Raw genomic sequence first — 20,055 nt, 5'->3', positions numbered from 1 at the left:
GGTTCTTTGCACAAACAGCAAAAAGCACTTAAATCCCAAGAGTCCAGAGTGGTATCCCTTCCCACAGTAAGTTACCCTTCCAAGGGACAACCCTGTGACAATAACAGTGCAAAATATTGCTCTGTGGCATGTTCTTAAAATAATATAAAAATAATTTCTATAGTACGGTTTAAACTTGACTTGTAAAATTTCAATGTAACATTGCATGAAATCCACAAACAGAATATACCGAAAATCACCTTCCCTTAACAGAATTTTTTTAAAAAATTGTTTACTCAGGTAATGCATGTGCAGGAAATGTGAAGTAAATTTCTGAAATAACCTCCCCGGGAGCTTATAAGTATCTGGGATCCTTCTGGAAACATGCTGTTGCTTAGAGACATCCATCCATCCATACTTCCCAGAAAGGGAAGTTTGGTCAGATCAGATGGGGTATGCAACTCTGCCATGGCACAGGTGACACTTGCCTTCTTCTCTTTTCCTAATCTACCAAGGGCCCACAAGTCATAGAAGAATAGTAGAGCATTCCTTGGCCCACATATAATTAACACAGTTCTAACAGTTCCTGCCCCAAGCCAGAACTAAAATGGTCTCTGGCCAGAGACCAAGTCTAAAGAGCTCTTGTGAACAATCTGGATCATACTGTGGGTGCACAAGACTAGTAAATTTCACACCACAATCCGCTCTTCCACTTTTGTATTTTTAAACACTGTTTACAGCATGGATCTCTCACAAAAGAGAATGGCTATTCTTAAATTGTGTGGCTGAGTTGTATGGTGGCAGCGTGGAGCAGGCACCAATAGGTGCCCAGGCTTGTCTAGCTCACTGGTGACCAAGCAGAGGGACTGGAGGCCTTTCATGTGGCCAGAGAAGCTGAAGTCGCAGCCAGTGGTTACATCCCAGGCTCTTATTTATGGCACGTCTGTCATCAGGTGCGGGTGAGGTGGAGGTAACTTGGCAATGCAATCACATAGAACACATCATTTTTTGATAATACATGTGTACTACTCTGCCTGTTTAAAAGGCTTTCCTTTATTACAATGAGCTGCTTTTATTTTCAGTTTGCCTTTTTGTTTGAAATGTGGCAAAAAGCATGAAAAAGATGAGATTTGCATAGCCAGTTTTGGAAATTTCTAGTTGGCTGTGTTAACATTAAAAAATTGAAAAAAAAATTCTGAGTATTTATACTCCTTAACTTCTTGTGCATGAGTTTGGTTTCTGAATGCACATTTAAGTATTTTTAAGTCTGGCTATTTTAACCTTTTAAGGATGAGGAGCATAAGCAGGTGGCATCTACACTGGGAACCACACTTTCTATGACCCACGGCTTTGGAGGGTGAAGCCGCTGCTCAGAGTGATGTGATGAAAAAAATCAGTCCCCCCAAAAAAGCTGCCACAGACCCTCTCAATGAGAGATTTTTTTAAAAACTACTTTTTTTCTGAGTAATAAAAGAAACCCAGTACTATTAGGGAGATGGACGCTAGTAATTGTCACATGTTGAAAGTATTTTCTTCAGCATGAAAAGTAAACTTTGAAAAAAGTCTTAAAGATTCTATTTAATAAATAATTTGATCTAAGGAACCACTTCTGCAAAACTTCAATAAATTACTGAAAACTCTACAGGTCGTGGGATAATTAAAAACAAAAAGGAATTACTCACAAGAGATATACTCAGTTATTTTATTATAATTTCTTAACAAGTAAAAAAATTCCCTCCCCACCTTTTAAAAAAATCTTTATTTATTTATTTATTTATTTATTTATTTATTTATTTTTTGCTTTTGCTGCTCCTTATGTCACAGGGAAAAAGCATCCTTTCAGGAGGAGAAGCTGGCCCCAATGAAGAGATGACCCCCCCACCCCCACCCCTGTTCCTGCATTTTCGAGGATAAGCTGACTGGAAGCCAGGCGCTTTCTCCTTTCTTAGGATTATCAGAGACTATTCTAAAGCTCTCACAGGTTTGGAAGTATTATTTTGTTAGTGAGGATTTTGCCCATCTTATCCTTATTTCCTGGAAACAAGCTCATTTCTTAGTGAGGCAGGTTTAGCTCCTCAGTGTCCTTGGCCAAGAATGGTGGTCTCCAGAGGTAATCTTGGAAGAGGCTGCATATTGCTGCTCAGAACAGGGTAGCTAAGGACACATTTTTTTTTTTTTTTTTTTTTTTTTTTATTTCCTCAAGAAATGTAGGAGGCACCAAAAAAGACGGCTCGGATATCGGGCTCTTCCCTCAATGTGTTAGGAAGCCAGAGGCAGGGCCATTCCTGCCCTGTGGATGGGCCCCAGTCACAGTGAGCCCCAAATACCTGGATGAACCAGACAGATGCGAGTGAGGTGCGGGGTGGGTTTCCTTCCTTTCCGGCATCCTTCAGCCCCATTCTCTTTGGAAAGAGGGCCAGGCCGGGTTTCAAAGCAGCCTAGTGAGGGCTTACACAGTAACCAAAGGGGTCAATTATTTGTCTCTCTTCTGGGGCACAGAAGTGCTATCACCCTATATGGGGCCCTCCAGTGACAGTCCACTGTGGAAGTGTCTTCCAAGGAGAAATGTGAGCAGGCTGCCATGTTTGCTCTCATGTAGCAACTTGGGAGTTCAGAACTTTGTTGTTTGAACCCAAGGTGTCTTTGGAAAGCTCCCGTCACCTGAGCTCCCCGGCACCAGGATAGATAACTACACCTCACCATGCCCTGCGAGGTAGGTTTTCTGGTGCCCACTCTACAGTCCCCCGCGGCTTGGATGGCAGTGTGAATGTAGCTCGAGACGAGGGTTGTGGGGTTTTGCTTATGAAATGGAGCCATTTATTCCTAAAGGGCCAACAGTGACCACTACAGCGTTAGCAGGTGGAAAGGCACCTGCTCTCTCCAAGAATCTGGGTGGGATGGAAAGCAGGTGGGAGCCGCAGAGGAGCCTCCACCCCATTCCGGGACAGCGCATTTGCTTCTAAACTCTGGGGGCTACCAACGGCACGCAAGTGACCGCTACCTGGAAGAGGTCAGTCGCTAGATTAGGAAAAAGATGAAAGGGAAAAAAAGCATGTAAAACACTCCCTTCTAAAAACAAAGGGCTGCGAATTTCTTTATTTCTCTTATAGAGGAACAAAAATACTCTTGCAATGGCTATTGAGTTTCCACAGGTACGAGGCAGATGCTAGGCTAGCACACCCACTTCCAACAGTATGACTTGTTTCCTATCCGTCTACTACCTGAGTGGCGTCAGTGTAGGTTCAGGCACCATTAGGAACGTTTGACCAAACACGTACACGGCACTGACAGAGGAGGCGCCGGCCTTTCGGTTGACCAGAGCATGTAAAAAAGACACCGACAGAATGGAAAAGAAATCCTTTCGGGGGAAACCTCGCCGCCCGTGCGCCACACGCTCAGGGCCGTGCCCCGCGCGCTTCGCGCCGCCGCCGCAGCTCCTCGCGGTAGCAGTATGAGCAGTAGTGCTCTGTCTCGGCACGCCCATAGAATGCGCAGTTCTCGCGCTGGCAGCGCCGCTGCACCGGCCCGGGGCCGCCGCGACCGCACTCACCGTTCGAGCTTGAGCGCGTGGTTGGCGCGTCTGCGTCGGCAAACTCCAGGCCGTCGCGTGCGGCGCCAAAGCCGTTAGTATAGGTCTGCGACTTGTGCTCGGTCGCCGCCGTGGCTCCCGCGACGCCCGGGAGGGTGCTTGGCACAGCGCGCGCCAGCGATTCAACTGTATTGACCGTACGCAGGGCAGCGGCCCTCGCAGGGCTGTAGCTCTGCGAAGACAGCGAGCGGTTCTGCTGCGGGTACGTGGCGCACGGTCGCAGCACGCCTACGGTCGGCACGCACGCCTCTTCCCGGGCTCCCGCCGCCTGCACGTGGATGATGCTCTGGCGCGCTGGCGCCGGTGGGCTGCGCCCGGGGGTCTGTGCGCTGGCGCCTGAACGCCGGGCGCTGCCGCTGCTAGGAGAGGCCGCACCTCCCGCTGCCACCCGCGCTGCCCGCGAGCCCGCCGCGGACCCCGGACTTGGGCGCTCTTTGAGCTTAAGCACCAGCTGCGTGGGCTGCCCGGCCGAGGGGCCTGGAGAGGCACGCTCAGTTCCCGGAGTGCCTTCGGCCTCTGGCCTGCGCGGCGGCCGTTTGGTTGTGGAGGTGGCAGCGGCGGCGGCGGTGGCAGCGGCATCGCGGCGCCTCTGCTCCTGCTCGGCGCTGAAACGCTCCTGGGCGCTGGTCAGGTAGTAGCCAATCATCTCCTCGTGGAACTGGTGCCGGTGGCTGGTGAGCAGCAGGCCAGCGAAGATAAACTTGCGCTCGCCCTGCATGGCAGCGCGCAGAATGTTGAGGCTCAGCTTAACGTCCGTGCTATACTTCCAGGAGTCGCCCCTTGGCCCACCTCCCTTCTCAGCGGGCGAAGAGCCGGACGCTTTGTCCGTGGGTGACGGCGTGGTCTTCTCCGACGGCGATGTGCTCGCTGATGCACCGGATTCCTCTTTACTGCCCTTGCGAGATTTGGCCTTCTTTTCCTTGGTGCGCTCAGCCGTGTCACCATTCTTGCCATTGGCGGAGTTGGCACGGCCCATCTTGCCGTGCACCAGGCCTCCCAGGCCACCCATGTTTTTCTTCAGCTTGATGCCCAGCGTCTTGCTGAAGCTGCCCAACTTGTTGGCCACAGAGTCCGCGCGGGTCTTGTCCTTCTCTTTGCGCTGCTTCTCCTTGTCTTTGTCCTTGCCGTTCTTGCCATTATTGCTGTTTGAATTGCTGCACACAGAGTCGCGATCTGAGTCAAGGGAATCTGCCAAGGACTGCACATCTTCCCCAGCTGATGCTGTTGGGGACTCTGGCTGTGCCAGGGGAGCCTATGGGCAGAAAAGGAAAGCAGGGAAGGAAGGTGATTGGAGAAGAGCTGTCCTCACTTACAGTTCACAGACCGTGCCCATTCATGTGTTGCTTGCCCGTGTGTTGCTGAGGCTGGGGCTCTGACGCTTCAGTCCAGTCCTGACTACCACTCGGGTGCTATAATAGTGGGATGGAGTGTGCTTAAGGGAAAGGAGCCCATAGGAGTGGGCCTTGGCCTTCTGAAATAATGAAAAGACAGGTGTTTGCAGAAGGCTATGGTAGGGGCCTCTCATCTGAGGATGCCATCTGGCCAGGGAGGCTGGACTGCCCGCATTCTGAATTCAGGGACCTGGTAGTCTAGAATCATGAGTTGGGTGGGGGGAGGGGTGAAAGCAGGCAGGGTACATATAACTTGCCTGGCTTGGAGTTCTAGAATCTCAGCACACTAGAGTTAACAGGCCCAGACTCTGGCTTTCTATCCTTAGCCAGACTGTCTTGCTCTAAGAACCTGTCTTTGCATCTTGGAAAAACACTCCCTTGATTCAGTGATGACAAATCACTTTAGGGGTTCCTTTCCCAGTTTGGAAATGTGGTATACTAATTTGAGAAGGATTCTGAAATAGGTCTGGGCTTAGCAGAGAAGATGTTCCCAGTTCCCAGAAAAGGCCTTCTATGGGGGTGTAGAGTTGGGTGGGGGAACGCTAGGGAAGGAACATCTCTGTGAACACCTTGGATGACACTCACTGTGGGAACACGGTTAAGACCAATCTTTGGGGCAGCTGGGAAGCCTGGGAAAGAGCTTGGAGGAGGGTGGAGGACATGGAGCTCTTACTGCTACTTTGCAGTAGGACCTCCCTAGGTGAGGAGAATTCTGACCCAGTGTCAATGGAAGGGCAAGATCCCTCATGCCAACAGCTGGGTGTGGCAAGAACTGGCACATGCCTCAACAGGCTTCCTGGCATCCAGGGGAGGAGCCTGAGAAAAGGCTCATTGCTCCCCACTTAGGTTTTGTCCCATCCTCCTAAGTAGGTTCAAGAGAGGGGTCACTGTCCTGTGGTCAGGTCTCTTAGAAGCAAGGACTGGAAGAACTGGCCTTACAACTTCCCAGGTCTCAAGCCAGTTTTCCAGAGATACTAAAGTGTGGAAGCTCAGGGGCTAGAACCAGGAAAGGGAGATGTGCTTGGAACCAGGACAGCCTGTGGGGGGTACAAGGAGGAATGTAGGCTGTCATGCCCTGGGGCTGGAAGGGCCATCACAAGTTTTCTGCTGAGAACTCTACCAAAGAGTAGAGTCACCAAAGCCTATCCAAGGGTCCTGCTCATTGCAGGGCAGAGCTGTGTCCAACTGGAGTGTGTCCTGATTCTGGATCTAGATTCTGGATCCTGCTGCCATCACCCCAGAACATGGGTGCTGAAGAACATCTGCAGCAACACTGGCATCCTCCAGGCATTTCAGAGGCAGGACTCAGACTGCCACCAACTGGTTGTCACTTGTGCCATTAGTAGAATGGCATATCAATAGCTGCCTGGGGGAGCCCTATGAAGTAAGGAATTGTGAGAGCACTGCGCTGACTCTGCCAGTCTACATTCCTCATCCCACTCCTTTTGCATTACCTAAGAGCCCCAACTGATGCCTAAGTAAACTGATGTCTAGGGAAGACCGGTTATTTGCAAGATATTTTTTTTTTTTTTTAAATCCCTTTCCCTGGGAGTTCCCTACTGAGATAAAAAAAAAAAAAATTCAGTCAGATACTTAACATGAATCTCAGTATCCGCAAGCAGGGGTGGCAAACCCTCCTGCTGGCAGCTTTGAGGGTGGGTCCCTCTCACCACTGCCAGTTTGATGTGCTGCCTCCAGAGAAGAGGAGGGGGAAGAGGGTGTGTTGAGGACTCGCACTCTCGGTTCCCTGGCTTTTCCAAGGACCCACACAGAGTTTATAATTAATTCCACTCCCCTGCAGCACATCATGTTCTGATCTCAACAGAGATAGTTTTGTGTTGTGACTTGCCTACAGTTTGTTTTCTGAGTGGGCGTGTTTATACCTCTCCAGTAGAAAATAAGGGGACAAAAATCCCCTAATCAGAGCACACGTTTGCCTGCACACTTACATCCACCTACACATATATACATATACTCCAGGTCCAATAGGAGCTGCATGGAGACAGAACCAGGGCAGCTTTGGCCAAGCACAGCTGGGACAGAGGGAGCTGGGGGCAGGGCCAATGAGGCTGGATGTGGGTAGCTGGGCAGGGTGGGGGTGAGCTTTTGGGAGCTTTTGGAAGAATGCCTCCTGGTCAGGCCAGTGCAGAGCAGCCAAGGTCTCTTCACCAGTTTGAGTCCTGGAGTACACGAGGCTCACCCGGGTCTCTGAGGGGATCCGGATCCATGTCACATTCATGTAGCTGTGCAGAAGGTTCAGCTTGGCTTCTAGCGACAGGATGAGGCTGACAAGACAAGAACACTGAGTGAACACAGCTGGCTCAACCATGCACCCACCCTCCCATCCCCAAGCTAAGAGGTACAGGGGCAGTTCAGCCCCATGCTAGGTAACCCCCCAGGGTGACAGCCCTCCATGTGGGGTGCCAGGGAGGTTAGGGACAGGGGAGGGTCTTACTGGGCTAGCCGAGCGTTATCATTGTCGTCTTTCCCCCATTCCCAGTCCTTTCCTGGGTCCACTGCGAAGTGCAGGGGCAGGAGCTTGTGCTCAGAATCTGTCAGGGGGATCACAGCTGGAACAGAAGAGAGAGATTGGGTGCCAGGCAGTCCACTGGTGGGCCAGGAGGCTGGAAGCCCCCAGCAATACCCAGGGAGGGCAAAAGGGAATTCCAGGGCCAGGTGTCCTTGTTGTAAGTGAACCCAATGGAGGTACACACAGAACATCATGCCAGCAGGATCGTTAAGACCACAGGTTTCAAAACTGATAGTGTTAAAACTTTTATATTATGTGCACGGAAGAACAATTGGAGGTATCTTCTGGACCCTGGATCTCCTTGGGTTTGTCAAATGGCAGATATACCATTAAGCATCAGGGTGGGAAAAATCAGATTTCTGCTTGTTATTTCTGAGGAAGGACCAGGCAGGTGAGGTATTCTGTGTAAGGACACTTTGCAGGTAGTCCGCTCCCCACCTTTATCTCACACTACAGATGAGCAGAGCATGCAAATTAGGAGAGAGCAAACATATGCTGACCTCTGCTCATTTGTGATATTATGCAGCAGGTCTGTATCAGTACCCGAGTCTCATGGATTCACTGGGCCCTGCTTATAGAGAACTCACCCATGTGGGACACAGGTAAGCAGGTTAACAACCTCAAAATGTCAGGTGATAATGAATCTGAGAAGGAAGGTTAACCAACAGAAGGCAGTGATGGTGAAGCCTTTGGGGGTGGGTGTAGACGGGGGAGCCTTTTGAGGAAGTCACTTACACAGGGGGACTGCAGTAAAGACCAATTGGTTTGTCATTTTTCAGAGGAGTTGATTCATCATAAACCATCTCTACTAAAGAGCTCCAGACATGGAAAACCAGGAGGGCTAGGTGAAGGGGTGATGTTTATAGGTATATTTGGGATCTGCTAGGAGATCCTGAGCTGCTGTGTGATCCAGATCCAGTGGAACCCTAATGATACAGGCAGTGACCTAAGGGTATTTTCATGGATGAGAAGCAGGAAGGAGTGGGGAGACAACTTTCCCAATTCTGTATTCTAAGCGAGTGGCAGCTGCCTCTTGTGGAGGCTCCACTTAGCTCTCCTGCAAGCCCTACTCCTGGGAGTCATAGCAGAGAAATCCAGCCCAGGGCCTCTGGCCATCTGCTTTGTTCTTTTGCCAGAGCCCATGATTCATGCTAAGGGTGCCATGGCAAGAGCAAAAAGGCAAATAAATGCATAAAATCTAAGACGGAGCACTGTGAATAGTAGCTTTTCTGTTACAAAATTGGAACATGTGACTCAATGCTGCCCACTAGTGCTGCTGAAGGGAAAATAAGCACAGATATTCTCTCCCTCCTTCCCTCATCCCCACCCCAAATAAGGGAAATGCAGGTTTGCTGACCAAGAACCAGCTCAGGGGTTTTCATTTAATTTGGCTGGGGATTGGGCAGTGCAATGTCTGGTTTGGGAGATCAAGGGCTGCTCAGCCTGCCTCTCCTGCAGTCTGCTGTATTCTATCTTGATGTGGTTGCCCTTCCCAGGACTGAGCTGGGTGGACACACCCAGAGAGGACTGAAGGGCTGGCTCAGAAATAGGCCTCCTTTGGGCGATGCCCAGAAGCCGGTCCCATGGTCCCATGAGTCACCACACAAACAGAGAGGGCTTGGCCTGGTCTTCCCACCCATGGGGCTGGGGGTGACAGAGCCCCTATCAATACTGTTTTCCAGACTGACTAGAGCAGCATGGCTTCCTGGAGTTCCAGGTCCTCAGGCACAGATGGCCTGTTTGGGAAGAGAATTCAAGAACTACATTTTAAATAAACACCCCCTGTGGTTCTTGAAATCAGGCAATTTGGGGAAATATTGTTCCAGACAATAATGTGTTAGAAGCAGTTCCTGTGGGTACAACTTGGGCATTTCAGGTCTGGCTGTCCTCTCCTTTCCTGAGGGTAGAGTGGCCATTGGAAATACCCATCCAGTCATGACTACATTCTTCAGTTCCCAGTTCCCCAGCATTTGGTGGGGGAACAGGTGCCTAGCTGTACCCATGGGCTGAGAGTAAAACAGCATGGGAAGTGCTGGGGAACATGGCTAGGCGTGTGTGTGTGGCTCCCCTCCTCTCCACGTCTTCATCCATGCTCCCTGTGGAAGATGGCAGCACTACATGATGGCAGCAGTGGACTCCTAACTCCTTACTTAAAGAACAGCCTGCCAATCAGAACACATTTAGTTTCTTTGCACAAGAACCCAACTTCCATTGTGTCATGCACTATGATTTTTTTTTTTTTTTCAGATAAACCATCTAATCCAGGACAGCTCTATATACCTGTGGCCCTTACCTCTCTATTATAGGGAATTTCTGTACTCAGAGCTGGACTGGAACCAATTCCCTGGCCTACCCACTACTGAGGAGACAGTTGGAATATACCCAAAGGTGTTACTTCCTGCCCACATAGAAGGATCCAGGCAGCTTCTCAGATCTTGGTGGGGCAAAGGTTAGGTCCTAAGTGAGGTGCTGGGGATATGCCTGCTCACAATTGAAGACAACCAGGGGATAAAGAGAAGTTATCTGATCTTTGCAGGAGGTAAGCTGTGGTCCGAGGAATGGGTTGGGGCTGCAGGGTCCTCAGAACTCAGGGAGGCCTCAGAAAACACGCCCTCCAATCGTTTTTGCATGCCTCTGCCTTTCAGTGTGCACACTGAAATTTCCCTTTTGGAAACCTGGCCTTACCTAATGAGAGGTGTTGTCATGTGGCCAGTTGCCCCCTAGTGGCAAATGTTAAGAATAGCAAATGCTTTCCAAATAAACCTGGACATTTTAATTTTTTTTCCCCCAGTGCTGGGGGTAGAACCCAGGGCTTCACACACACTAACCAAATGTCCTACAACTGAGCTACAACCCCAGCCCAATTTTTGGGAAAGAGTTCTGTCCTGTCTTTTAGCCTGGAGACACATAGGCACCATCTCAAATTAGCATGGACATATTTGGAGTACTTATTTTCCAGAAAAGAATGGATAATTCTGTTTGAGGCATGAAAAACTGTCCCACCGTTACAGTGCTAAGTCAGACAAACTAAAGATGCACAGCTTGTCTTTAAAACACTGGAGAGCTGAAGTCATAGGAGATCCAACGAACCAAAAATCTAAGGAAAAGACAGCCTTCAAGGAGAGATGAATGTGAGCTTAAGACAGGCTGACTCAGCTAGACCCCAATAAGAAGAATTCAGTGAAAATGGCTAAAATGATAAAAGAAGAGTACAGTCCACTGAAGTCATACAGACCCTGGGAGGGTGAAGGTATGAAGGAAATATACATGTACTTATACGCTCCTCTCCACAGGACTTAACCTGGTGCTCACAAAAAAGACTGGTGTGAATTCTATGAAAGTGACCTTTACAGAACTTTGGCTCCTATCTCTACTAAGGAGTGAAAACTTAAATTACAGAGGGTAGGGTCACAAAATCCAGGTGCACTGAGAATAATGTTCTGTTCTGATCAAGCGTATCTCTCTTAGATACTGTCCCTGTCCCCAGTAGGGGGTGAACTCCCCTAGCTCTTCTGACTGAACTGATCCAAACCTGAACACTAAAGACCAAACAAAAGCAAAGGCATGCCTATTTTCAGGAATAAAAGTGATTTATCTTAGTCTTTACTGTCCTATTAAGATGACTCTTTCAACAATAAAACTATGAGGAATAAGAATAAATATCCACATTAGCAAGAAATAAAAGCAGTTGACAGTATAAGACTCAAAGGAGACATATGTTGAAACTATCGGGTTGGAATTTTAAATAACTGGTAAGTTAGAGACATAGTGTGGATACTGAGTATTTGATGGTTAATTTTAGCAAAGAGATGGAATCTCTAAGAAAGAATAAAGGGAATTGTTAGAAATGAAAACACACACACAATGACACAGATTAAGAATGGCTTTAAGGAGCTGATTGGTTGACTTTACAGAAGTAAGAAAGAATCTGAACCTCAGGATAGGTCAGCTGACATTACCCAAACTGGAATACCAAGAGAAAACAGGGGACTGGTTAACAGGACAGAACATCCAAGAACTGTGAGACAATAACAAACTGCACAAGATCTGTTTAAAATGTATTCCCAGAAAAAGCCAGAGAGAACAAGACAGTGGAAATATTTAAAGAAAAAATGGCTGAGATTTTTCCAAAACTAACAAGTAAACCCACCTTAGATCTAAGAAGCTAGGGGAACACCAAGCAAGAAAAATAACAACAATAATAAAAACATTCCTATGTATAAAACTTTTGGAAACCAAAATAGAAAATGTTTAAGACTGGCAAAGAAAAAGATACACTAAATGCAGATAAACAAAGAGAATAATTACAACAGATTCTTTGCAATAAAACAGGGAAAGCAGAAGATAATAGAGTGGCATCTTAAAGGCCTGAAAGAAAAAACACTGTTAATCTAGGATTTTTATACTCAGCAAAAATATCTCTGAAACAAAGGATACATAAAAGCTTTCTCAAACAAAAATGAGCTAATCCATTGCCTATAGACCTGCACTAGAGGAAATATTAAAAAAATTTCATGCAGAAGCAATATGGTACTGGTGCAAACTTGGATTTACATAATTAAGAGTATTGGAATGGAATAAATGAATGTGGATTTTTTTCCTTTCATTTAATAGCTCTGAGATAAGCAACTGTCTAAAGTAAACAAGTAGTGCTGTATCACATATTCATAGTTGATGGAAAAATAAAATGATAACAAAAGCACAAAGGTTTGGGGATGAGGGATTGAGAATATGCTGTTGTAACAGTTTTACACAACACAGGAAATAGAAATATTACTTGCAAATATAATATCATTAATTGAAGGTGTTCATTGTAAAATCTAGGGAAACTCAATAATTAAAACTAGAGTATAATAACAGGTCAGTGAAGGGGATAAATGGAATTAAAAAGTTCAATCAATCCAAAATAAGATAGCAAAAGAGAAATAGAACAAAGAACAGATGGGACAAATAAAAAAAAAGTTAACAGGATGGTGAATTTTAATCCATCCATATAATTCATGCAGTCAAATGCAAATTGCCAAAACTATCAATTAAAAGATAAATTTGGCCAGGTGTAGAGGCATACATCTGTACTTCTATAATCCCAGGATTTTAGGAGGCTGAGGCAGGAGGATCACAAATTTAATGCCAACCTCAGCAACTTAGTGAGGCCCTAAGCAATTTAGTGAGACCCTGTCAAAAAAAATAAATAAATAAATAAAAAATGATTAGGGGTATGCATCAGAGGTTAAGCACCCCTAAATTCAATCCTTGATATAAAAAAAAGACAAAATTTTAAAATTGTCAGATTAGATTTAAAAAAAGCAAAACCCAAGAGTATTGGAATGGAATAAATGAATGTGGATTTTTTTCCTTTCATTTAATAGCTCTGAGATAAGCAACTGTCTAGAGTAAACAAGTAGTGCTGTATCACATGTTCATAGTTGATGGAAAAATAAAATGATAACAAAAGCACAAGTATATACTATTTATAAGAACCCCACTATAAATATAAGCATTGATAGCTTAAAGATATTCACCAATGAAAAGTGAACTAGAGAGAGCCATACTAATATCAGACAAAATACATTCTAGAACTATGACTGTTACCAAGGGAAAAGGAGAACACTACATAATGATAAAGGGGTCGATTCTCAAAAAGACATACCGACTCTATATGTATGTGTGCTCTGAACATTGCTTCAAAGTACATGAAGCAGGACTGGGGCTGTAGCTCAGTGGTAGCGTGCTTACCTAGCACATGCGAGGCACTGGGTTTGATCCTCAGCACCACATAAAAACAAATAAATAAAGGAATTGTGTCCATCTACAACTAAAAATACTTTAAAAAAAAAGTACATGAAGCAAACACCCTAGTCCTCCTTTATCTACATTTCCAGACCCACTGTGTATGCCTAAAACTGGGGATAGTAGTGAATCACATGGACACTACATTTTCCCCTTATAAAAATATACCTACAATAAAGTTTAGCTTATAAATTGGCACAGTATGAGATTAACAATAACAATAAAATAGAATAATAGCATACTATAATAGAATTCATGTGAATGTGGTCTCTCTGTTCATTTCTGAAATTTCCCATTTAATATTTCAGATCTTAGCTCAGCACTGGTAACTGAAAACCATGGAAAACAAAACCAGGGGTAAGGGAGGTACTACTGTGCTAGCAAAACAGAGAAGAAATAGACAAATGCAGCACAGAGGGAGACTTCACCACTTTTCTCTCTGCAATTGACAGAAGAAGAAACCAGTAAGGGCAGAGGATCAAGGCCATAGATGGCAGATACAAATTAAAGTTTATACGTAGATCTTTGGCTCATTTATCAGTCTATGGAATAAACTTGCTGTAGATTGAATACTGGAGCCCCTTCAAATTCATTTTGCGGACCAATCCCCATGTGTTCACCATGTGATGATATTAGGCAATGGAACCTTTGGGAGGTGATTAGGTCATGCAGGTTGAGTGCATGATGGAATTGGTGCCTTTTAACAAGAAACGCAAGAGCTCTCTAGCTCTCCGCCATACAAGGACACAGTGAGAAGGTGGCTGTCTACAGATTAGGAAGTGAGCCCTCACCAGATCTATCAGCACCAATCTACCAGCACCTTGATCTTGTACTTCCAGCCTTCAGAACTGTGAGAAATTTAGTTCTGTTGTTTATGTGAGCCATGCAGTCTATGGCATCTTGTTGTAGTCACTTAAATTGATGCACAGAACAGAATTAGGAGAACTGTACTGCTGAAGATATTTTTAGCTCAGTGGTAGGGTGAGCTCAGGGAGCTCAGGGAGCAGTCAGCTCCTAAGACTATCCCTAAGCTCCTGGTTGCATGCCAAATGTGGGTGGTGATTTCCTCATCCTCCAGTGGGTGTTCTCAGTGCACGCATCAGATGTGGTCCTGGGAAACACTGACAATGAGAAGAATTCTCAGAAAGCAGCACCAGGTGACACACAGTAGACCGAGAAACTCATTCTCTATTCAGGGCAGTGAGTCCTGGCTGCCTTTGTCCAGCAAGCAGGATAGGCAGCCCACCCTACTGCCTTTCTCTTCGCCCAAGGAGGCTTTGGTGGAGAGCATGCTCTCACTCCGGCACTACACATTGGTAGCATACGGGTGTCTAGGAGTCCGAAGCAGTGACAGACTGGCACATCACTCAGAGATCAGGGTGAAAGCTGATTCAGGAATGGGGGTGGTGGAGATGGTAGCTGGTGTTCCTGGGATGGCACTTCTTCTGTGGGCAGGGACACTTTGGGAGGCTGGGTGAAGGGAGCTGGGTGTCTGTGTCTGCTGTGTAGCTCAGGAGGGGGCAGGGACAGGACTCATGCAGGAGGTCAGCATATGGGCAAACCCCTGTGTTCACCACTCTTCAAGCCTTCAGGCACCAGTTAAAGACCCTTAGCCAGTTCTTTCCAAAGTTGACTGTAGCTGGCATCCCCATGCACCTGTGCTTTGAGCTCCCGAGCCAATGATCCTTGGGGTGGGGCATGCAGCAATGGGCAGATGTCTGGTGGATAAAGGTGTCTTTTGTATTTAATCAGCACTATTCAGCTCTTTAGACCTGCACCCCTCTGTAAGCTAAAGCTAGGCAGCTTCATAGCCATTAGTCCTGCCCATATCTCTTAGATACTTCCTGGCCTTTTGCAATGTTCTTGGGTAAATAATCAGTCATATCAACCAATAAAAAGAGAAAAGAAAGAAAGAAAAAGAAAAAAATTTAATCATGTCAAAGGAGACAGCCCTGAGATGCACAGATCTGGATGCCCCCATCCTAGCTCCTTCTTCCTCTTACCTGAAAGCGAGGGGTCTTTGCAAAGTTCACTCCTTGGGGGCTCATGCTTTGCAGCTTCTAAGAGGAGCAGCAGAGGAAAGCTGCCCAATGAGTCTGGCTGCAGCTCAAAAGGGCAGGGAAAGCTGCATTTTATCCTCCTATGCTGACCCTTACCTTTCCTGGCAACTGGCAAACTTGAATGCTAGCTGAAGAGAAGGAAGGCCAACCACCAAGAAAATGAAGGTAATTCACATTTTTTAGGCACTTCCTGTTTTCTTAAGCTTTTTTTCCATCACAAACTCATCTCATTCTCACCATAATGTCCCTTCATAGGTGCTATTGTATTTCCTTCATTATTTTTCCAGTTTAGTATACGGATGGGTCAATTTGATGGGAATGTGATAAAGAATAAAAGCCACTTTGTTTTTAGAGCACTGTATTAACAAAGTTATGTTATAAAAATTATTTAAGTGGAAGTTTTAATAATATTCATAATATATAAAGACAACTTCCTACTAAAAAGAGATTGGTTCTATTTATTATAAACTAGTCCTATAGGACAAAGTATAGGATGTTATCAAATACATTGGAAATAAGATGTTATAATCTTGACTGGGTATGTAGCTCAGTGGTAGAGCACTTGCCTCACATGTCTGAGGCCCGGGGTTCCAGCCCCAGTACCTCAAAAACAAAACACAGCAAAAAAGATATGAAATCCATTTGTCTAGGGAATACTAAAACACAGATTAGTATTTGATTTAACTATAAGTTACACATCAAATACAGATGGTCTGCTATGTAGAATGATTCTGTTGGCTCCCTGGCTCATTTTATAAATGTTTTTAGTACATTGTTTCTAAGTGTCAGGAGACAAGGCTGCAAGCTGCTCTTTGCAAAGACTTTTTTCCCCCCAGATATCACATGTTGGTTGTGTTGAGTCTCTGTTCCAATCAGTGAACAGTAAACCACGGTGTTACCTCTGCAAGCCTCCATCCTGGCAGTCTGGAGCTGTCTGATGGCTCCTTGTTCATCATGGCCTCTCCCCTATCCTCTCTAACTGGTGGGTTCTTTAAGAGCTTCCAGGGTACTCTCTCTGGGCTCACTGAACAAGACTTCTGGGGGAAGGCACCTTGGAAATGATCCAGGTTCCTGAATAGGCCCCAGTGGCTGACAGGCTGTTTGCACTTAGGAGGAACCACTATTTCAACAGTTACCTAATATCTTGTCTTTTTTTTAAAAAAAATTATAGAAACAGATGGCATTAATGCCTGCCATGGAGCAAAACCTGCTCTGCCCCTACCTTCTCCAACCATGACGATTTCTGCATTTTACTGGGGGGGGGGGGGGGGCTATTTTATTAAAGCAAGCTTCAACTTGTGATCCTATTTCCTGAACCTCCTCTTGCATGCTCCCACATCACCACCCTCTTTGGCCAAGTGTTCCTTTTGAAAGCTTCACCATCCACCCTACCAACTTGTCTTAACAACACTTCATGACTGTGATTATTCCCTGGGGATGCTTCCTCATTCCTCACTTTCTTCCTCTGTAAAGTGGGGATTATAAACAGAAAGGATTAAATAGTTACCCCTGCAAAGGATCTAGAACCACACCTGTGCAACAGAAACACCAAAAAATATATTCCTGTGAACATGGGGTACAGACCCAGCCAGAGCCCCTATGTATCCAGCTTAGAGTCAGCACAGGTACATCAAGGACACCTGCACACTCTATATCCACAGAAGGTCAAAGGTTGACAGAGCAAGGCTGTGCTTGTCTTGTTTAGAACTTTATCAAGAGTTAGTTGTAATTTTGGAAAATCTTCCCACCAATGGCAGAGCCTCCTGGGTATCTGAGGCCACAGCTCAGCACACCTGTATTCCTTTGTTGTGTAACTGTGGCATTACCGTGCATGGAGACACCACATTTAGATAACGGGATCTGACTTCTTCATTGAGTCTTTGGTATGGTTGTGCTGGAGCACATACAGACTGAAGTGCAGATTATTTTATTATATGTTAGTGCTATGGTTTGGATAGGTGTCCTCCAAAGGTCCATGTGTTAGAAATTTGGTCTTAGGGTGATGCTATTGAGAAGTGGTGAAACAGGTGAGGGTAAGGCCTGGTTGGAGGTCTTAAGTCTTTGGGGGTCTTAGGTCTTTAGAAGATTGTGGGACCCTGGCCTTTCTCTTTTTATGCTCTTTGGCTTATGATGTGAGTGATTTTGCTCTGCCACACACTCCCACTATGATGGCAGCTTCACATCACAGGCCCCCTAAAATGGGTCCAATTGGTTTTGGACTAGAACCTACAAAATGTGAGTCAAGTAAACCTTTTCTCTTTAAAAGCTAATTATCTCAGGGATTTTATCATAGTGACAGAAAGCTGACTTTGTATTTTCATAACTCACACATTTTCTCAGTGACCGGAATGAACTTCCCTGAGCAAAGTTCTGAGACAGTGCCTGGATTTGAGCTTTCAGAGTGCTCCTGGGCCATTTGAGGACTTGGCTACAGGGAGGCCCCCTGGGGCTTTGCCTCTGGACACTGCTACCTGCAACAGGCTGAAGAACCAGGACGCATAGTGTCATGGAGGGCAAGGGACTAACATCCTTCCCTGGAGAAATCAGTTGGCCATGATTTGTGGAAGCTACAAGGAAAATATGCCTAAATTTCATTTAACATATCAAAAAAATGAATTGGCAAAGCTTTGCCTTTCATCTTGCCAGCAGCTCACCTATCCCACCAGCTCCCAAACTTATTACCCCAATCCTTCCTTCTCCCTACATGCACACCTGGCCCCAGGACACAGAGGATTCTTGGACTTGAAGATAGCCAGTGCTGGTATCAACAATAGCTGGCTGTGGCAATAGGAGTCATTTAAGAGGGTGGTGGGTTCTTTCAGAAGTTGTTTCAACTCAGGGAGAGCAGTTGGGTGAGAAGTTCAGAGAAAGTTGTATGTGTTTTTAAGCCTTCAGGATCTCAGGCACATGCAGATGAGACATGATGATGGACCAAGTGAAAGGAGGATGGGGGGGGGGTCTCATCTTATAGCCTGGATTACATTTTTTATCTCATTTTGAGGCTCCCAGAATGTCATTCCTCAGAAACAAGGACAAGCTGCTTGCTCTTTCTGGGTCCTGTGATTACTGTGCTTATTTGTTTCAATCAGAGGATGCCTCCTACAGGTGCCCTTTGTATGGGGGCAGGACACCACTGGGGCTACAGGACAGCAGTGCAAGTTCCAGTAGTGACCAGTGAGTGTCCTGGGGCTCCATATTCCTGAGTGTCACATTCCCTACCTCCCACTTGGTTCAGAAGCTGAGTGACGTTGCAGCTCACTCCCACAGGCTTGATCCTGAGCCCCACTGTGGTCTGAGGTCTCACGTTTTGAAAGATGCCTCCTCCATCCTGGGGACTGCAGCATAACTGTGGCTTCAGTGTTCTTCAAGGCACAGAGGGAGGGCTGCAGGTGTGAAGGTCTAATAGGGGACAAAGAGCCCCATCACTGTCCCCTCAGGCTCTCCTTCCAGAGGCCTCCAAGTCACCTTCCCTGAATTTGGGGTACCTGGCACTGGAATTCACAACAGCCACATCTGAGCTGTCTCTGCTAGAGTCTAGGTCAGCTGGCGAGGCTTTGCTGGGCCCAGGCATGAGGCCAGGATATCCTAGGAGGCCTTCCCCCAGGAGTGGAGGAACCTAGTCCCAGGCATTCACCATGTCAGTTGTCACACCTCTCACCTCATTTAACTGTTGCAGTCACAAGAACCTGGAATTGTGCTTGTCATACAACACATTTCAGTGAATTTGTTTTGAAGGAATATCCTTGGTACTGACTTCACAGGGGTGGTAGGTGCTTCCCAGGTCCCTGCAAGGTATTCCTAGAGTATTACAGTCCATTCATGACCTGTCCTGCTGAGCATGGACCAGCTGGTTATCCCTCAGACCCAGACCCTGCTCTTGGAGCACCTGGCACTAGAATAGGCTTTTGTAGCCCTCGTTCATGTGACTGGGGGTCCTCCTTTTGCTCTGCTGTGCCACCAGTGGGACACCCCCATTTTCCCTAGAGAGTAGGTATGGAGATTAGCCACATTCCAAATATCTGGTAGGGGCTTGGATCTACTAGGACCTGCAGAATATGACTTCAATAAGTAATTTGCCATCAAGCATAATGGGTCCCAGGATCAGATTTGGCAGCTGAGGGGTCAGAGAGCATACCCACTGAGGAAGTTGTGAAGGGATCTGCATGCACATCTATTGGTCAAGAAAGTTAAGATGACAAATTGATTCACAGATATCTGGATAATTAGATTTGAAGTTCTGCCTTTTGAAAGGACCCTTGGGTTCCATGTGTTTGAGATGCCCATCCCTTTCTTCTCCACTGAGCAATGCTTTCTCATTCATCCTTAAGCTCCCAGAACCATGCCAGTTCCTCCTTGGCTCTGAACCCCCAGGACTCTCCCCACAGCCCAGGCTAGTAGGTACATATCCCTGCCTGTGAGGCTGTGTTGGGCTCCCTACATGGATCTGGGCTGTGAAATGCCACCTCTACTGGGCAGCATTATCAGCTCTATTTCCTAATTGCTAGCATCACCTTAGTTGGGAGGATCATCTCCAGTGACTACACACACTCCTTGCTCAATGCCTCTGGCTCAGGCTGGCACTTGATGGGCAGCCACATGTGAGGTGAGCAGGAACCTCCTTACTCCTGAGCACCGAGTCTTGTCTGGTGGATGATGATGATGGGGAAGGCGGGTAGTGCGAGACGGGAGTGTCAGGGGGCCCAGGCCATAACTTTC

The 20,055-nt window shown here is 46.5% G+C and overlaps 1 protein-coding gene across 4 annotated transcripts in view; it reads right to left on the bottom strand.

The window, feature by feature from the left end:
- Positions 1–2,090: 2,090 nt before the first annotated feature.
- Positions 2,091–20,055, bottom strand: part of OTUD7A (OTU deubiquitinase 7A) — a 346,216-nt gene continuing 328,251 nt past the window's right edge. For all 4 annotated transcript variants that reach the window (XM_079121947.1, XM_079121946.1, XM_079121949.1 and 1 more), the window contains 3 exons: positions 7,415–7,529; positions 7,160–7,244; positions 2,091–4,820 (listed from right to left, as the gene is read on the bottom strand). In XM_079121947.1, the coding sequence (XP_078978073.1) occupies positions 3,375–4,820; positions 7,160–7,244; positions 7,415–7,529 (1,646 nt within the window). In that variant the 3' untranslated portion in view covers positions 2,091–3,374. The remainder of the gene's footprint in view (positions 4,821–7,159; positions 7,245–7,414; positions 7,530–20,055) is intronic.

This window comes from Sciurus vulgaris, assembly GCF_902686455.1.
Source record: "Sciurus vulgaris genome assembly, chromosome: 2".
NCBI lineage: Eukaryota > Metazoa > Chordata > Mammalia > Rodentia > Sciuridae > Sciurus > Sciurus vulgaris.
The sequence above is the reverse complement of the archived record's forward strand: the minus strand, read 5'-3'. Positions and strand labels throughout refer to the sequence as shown.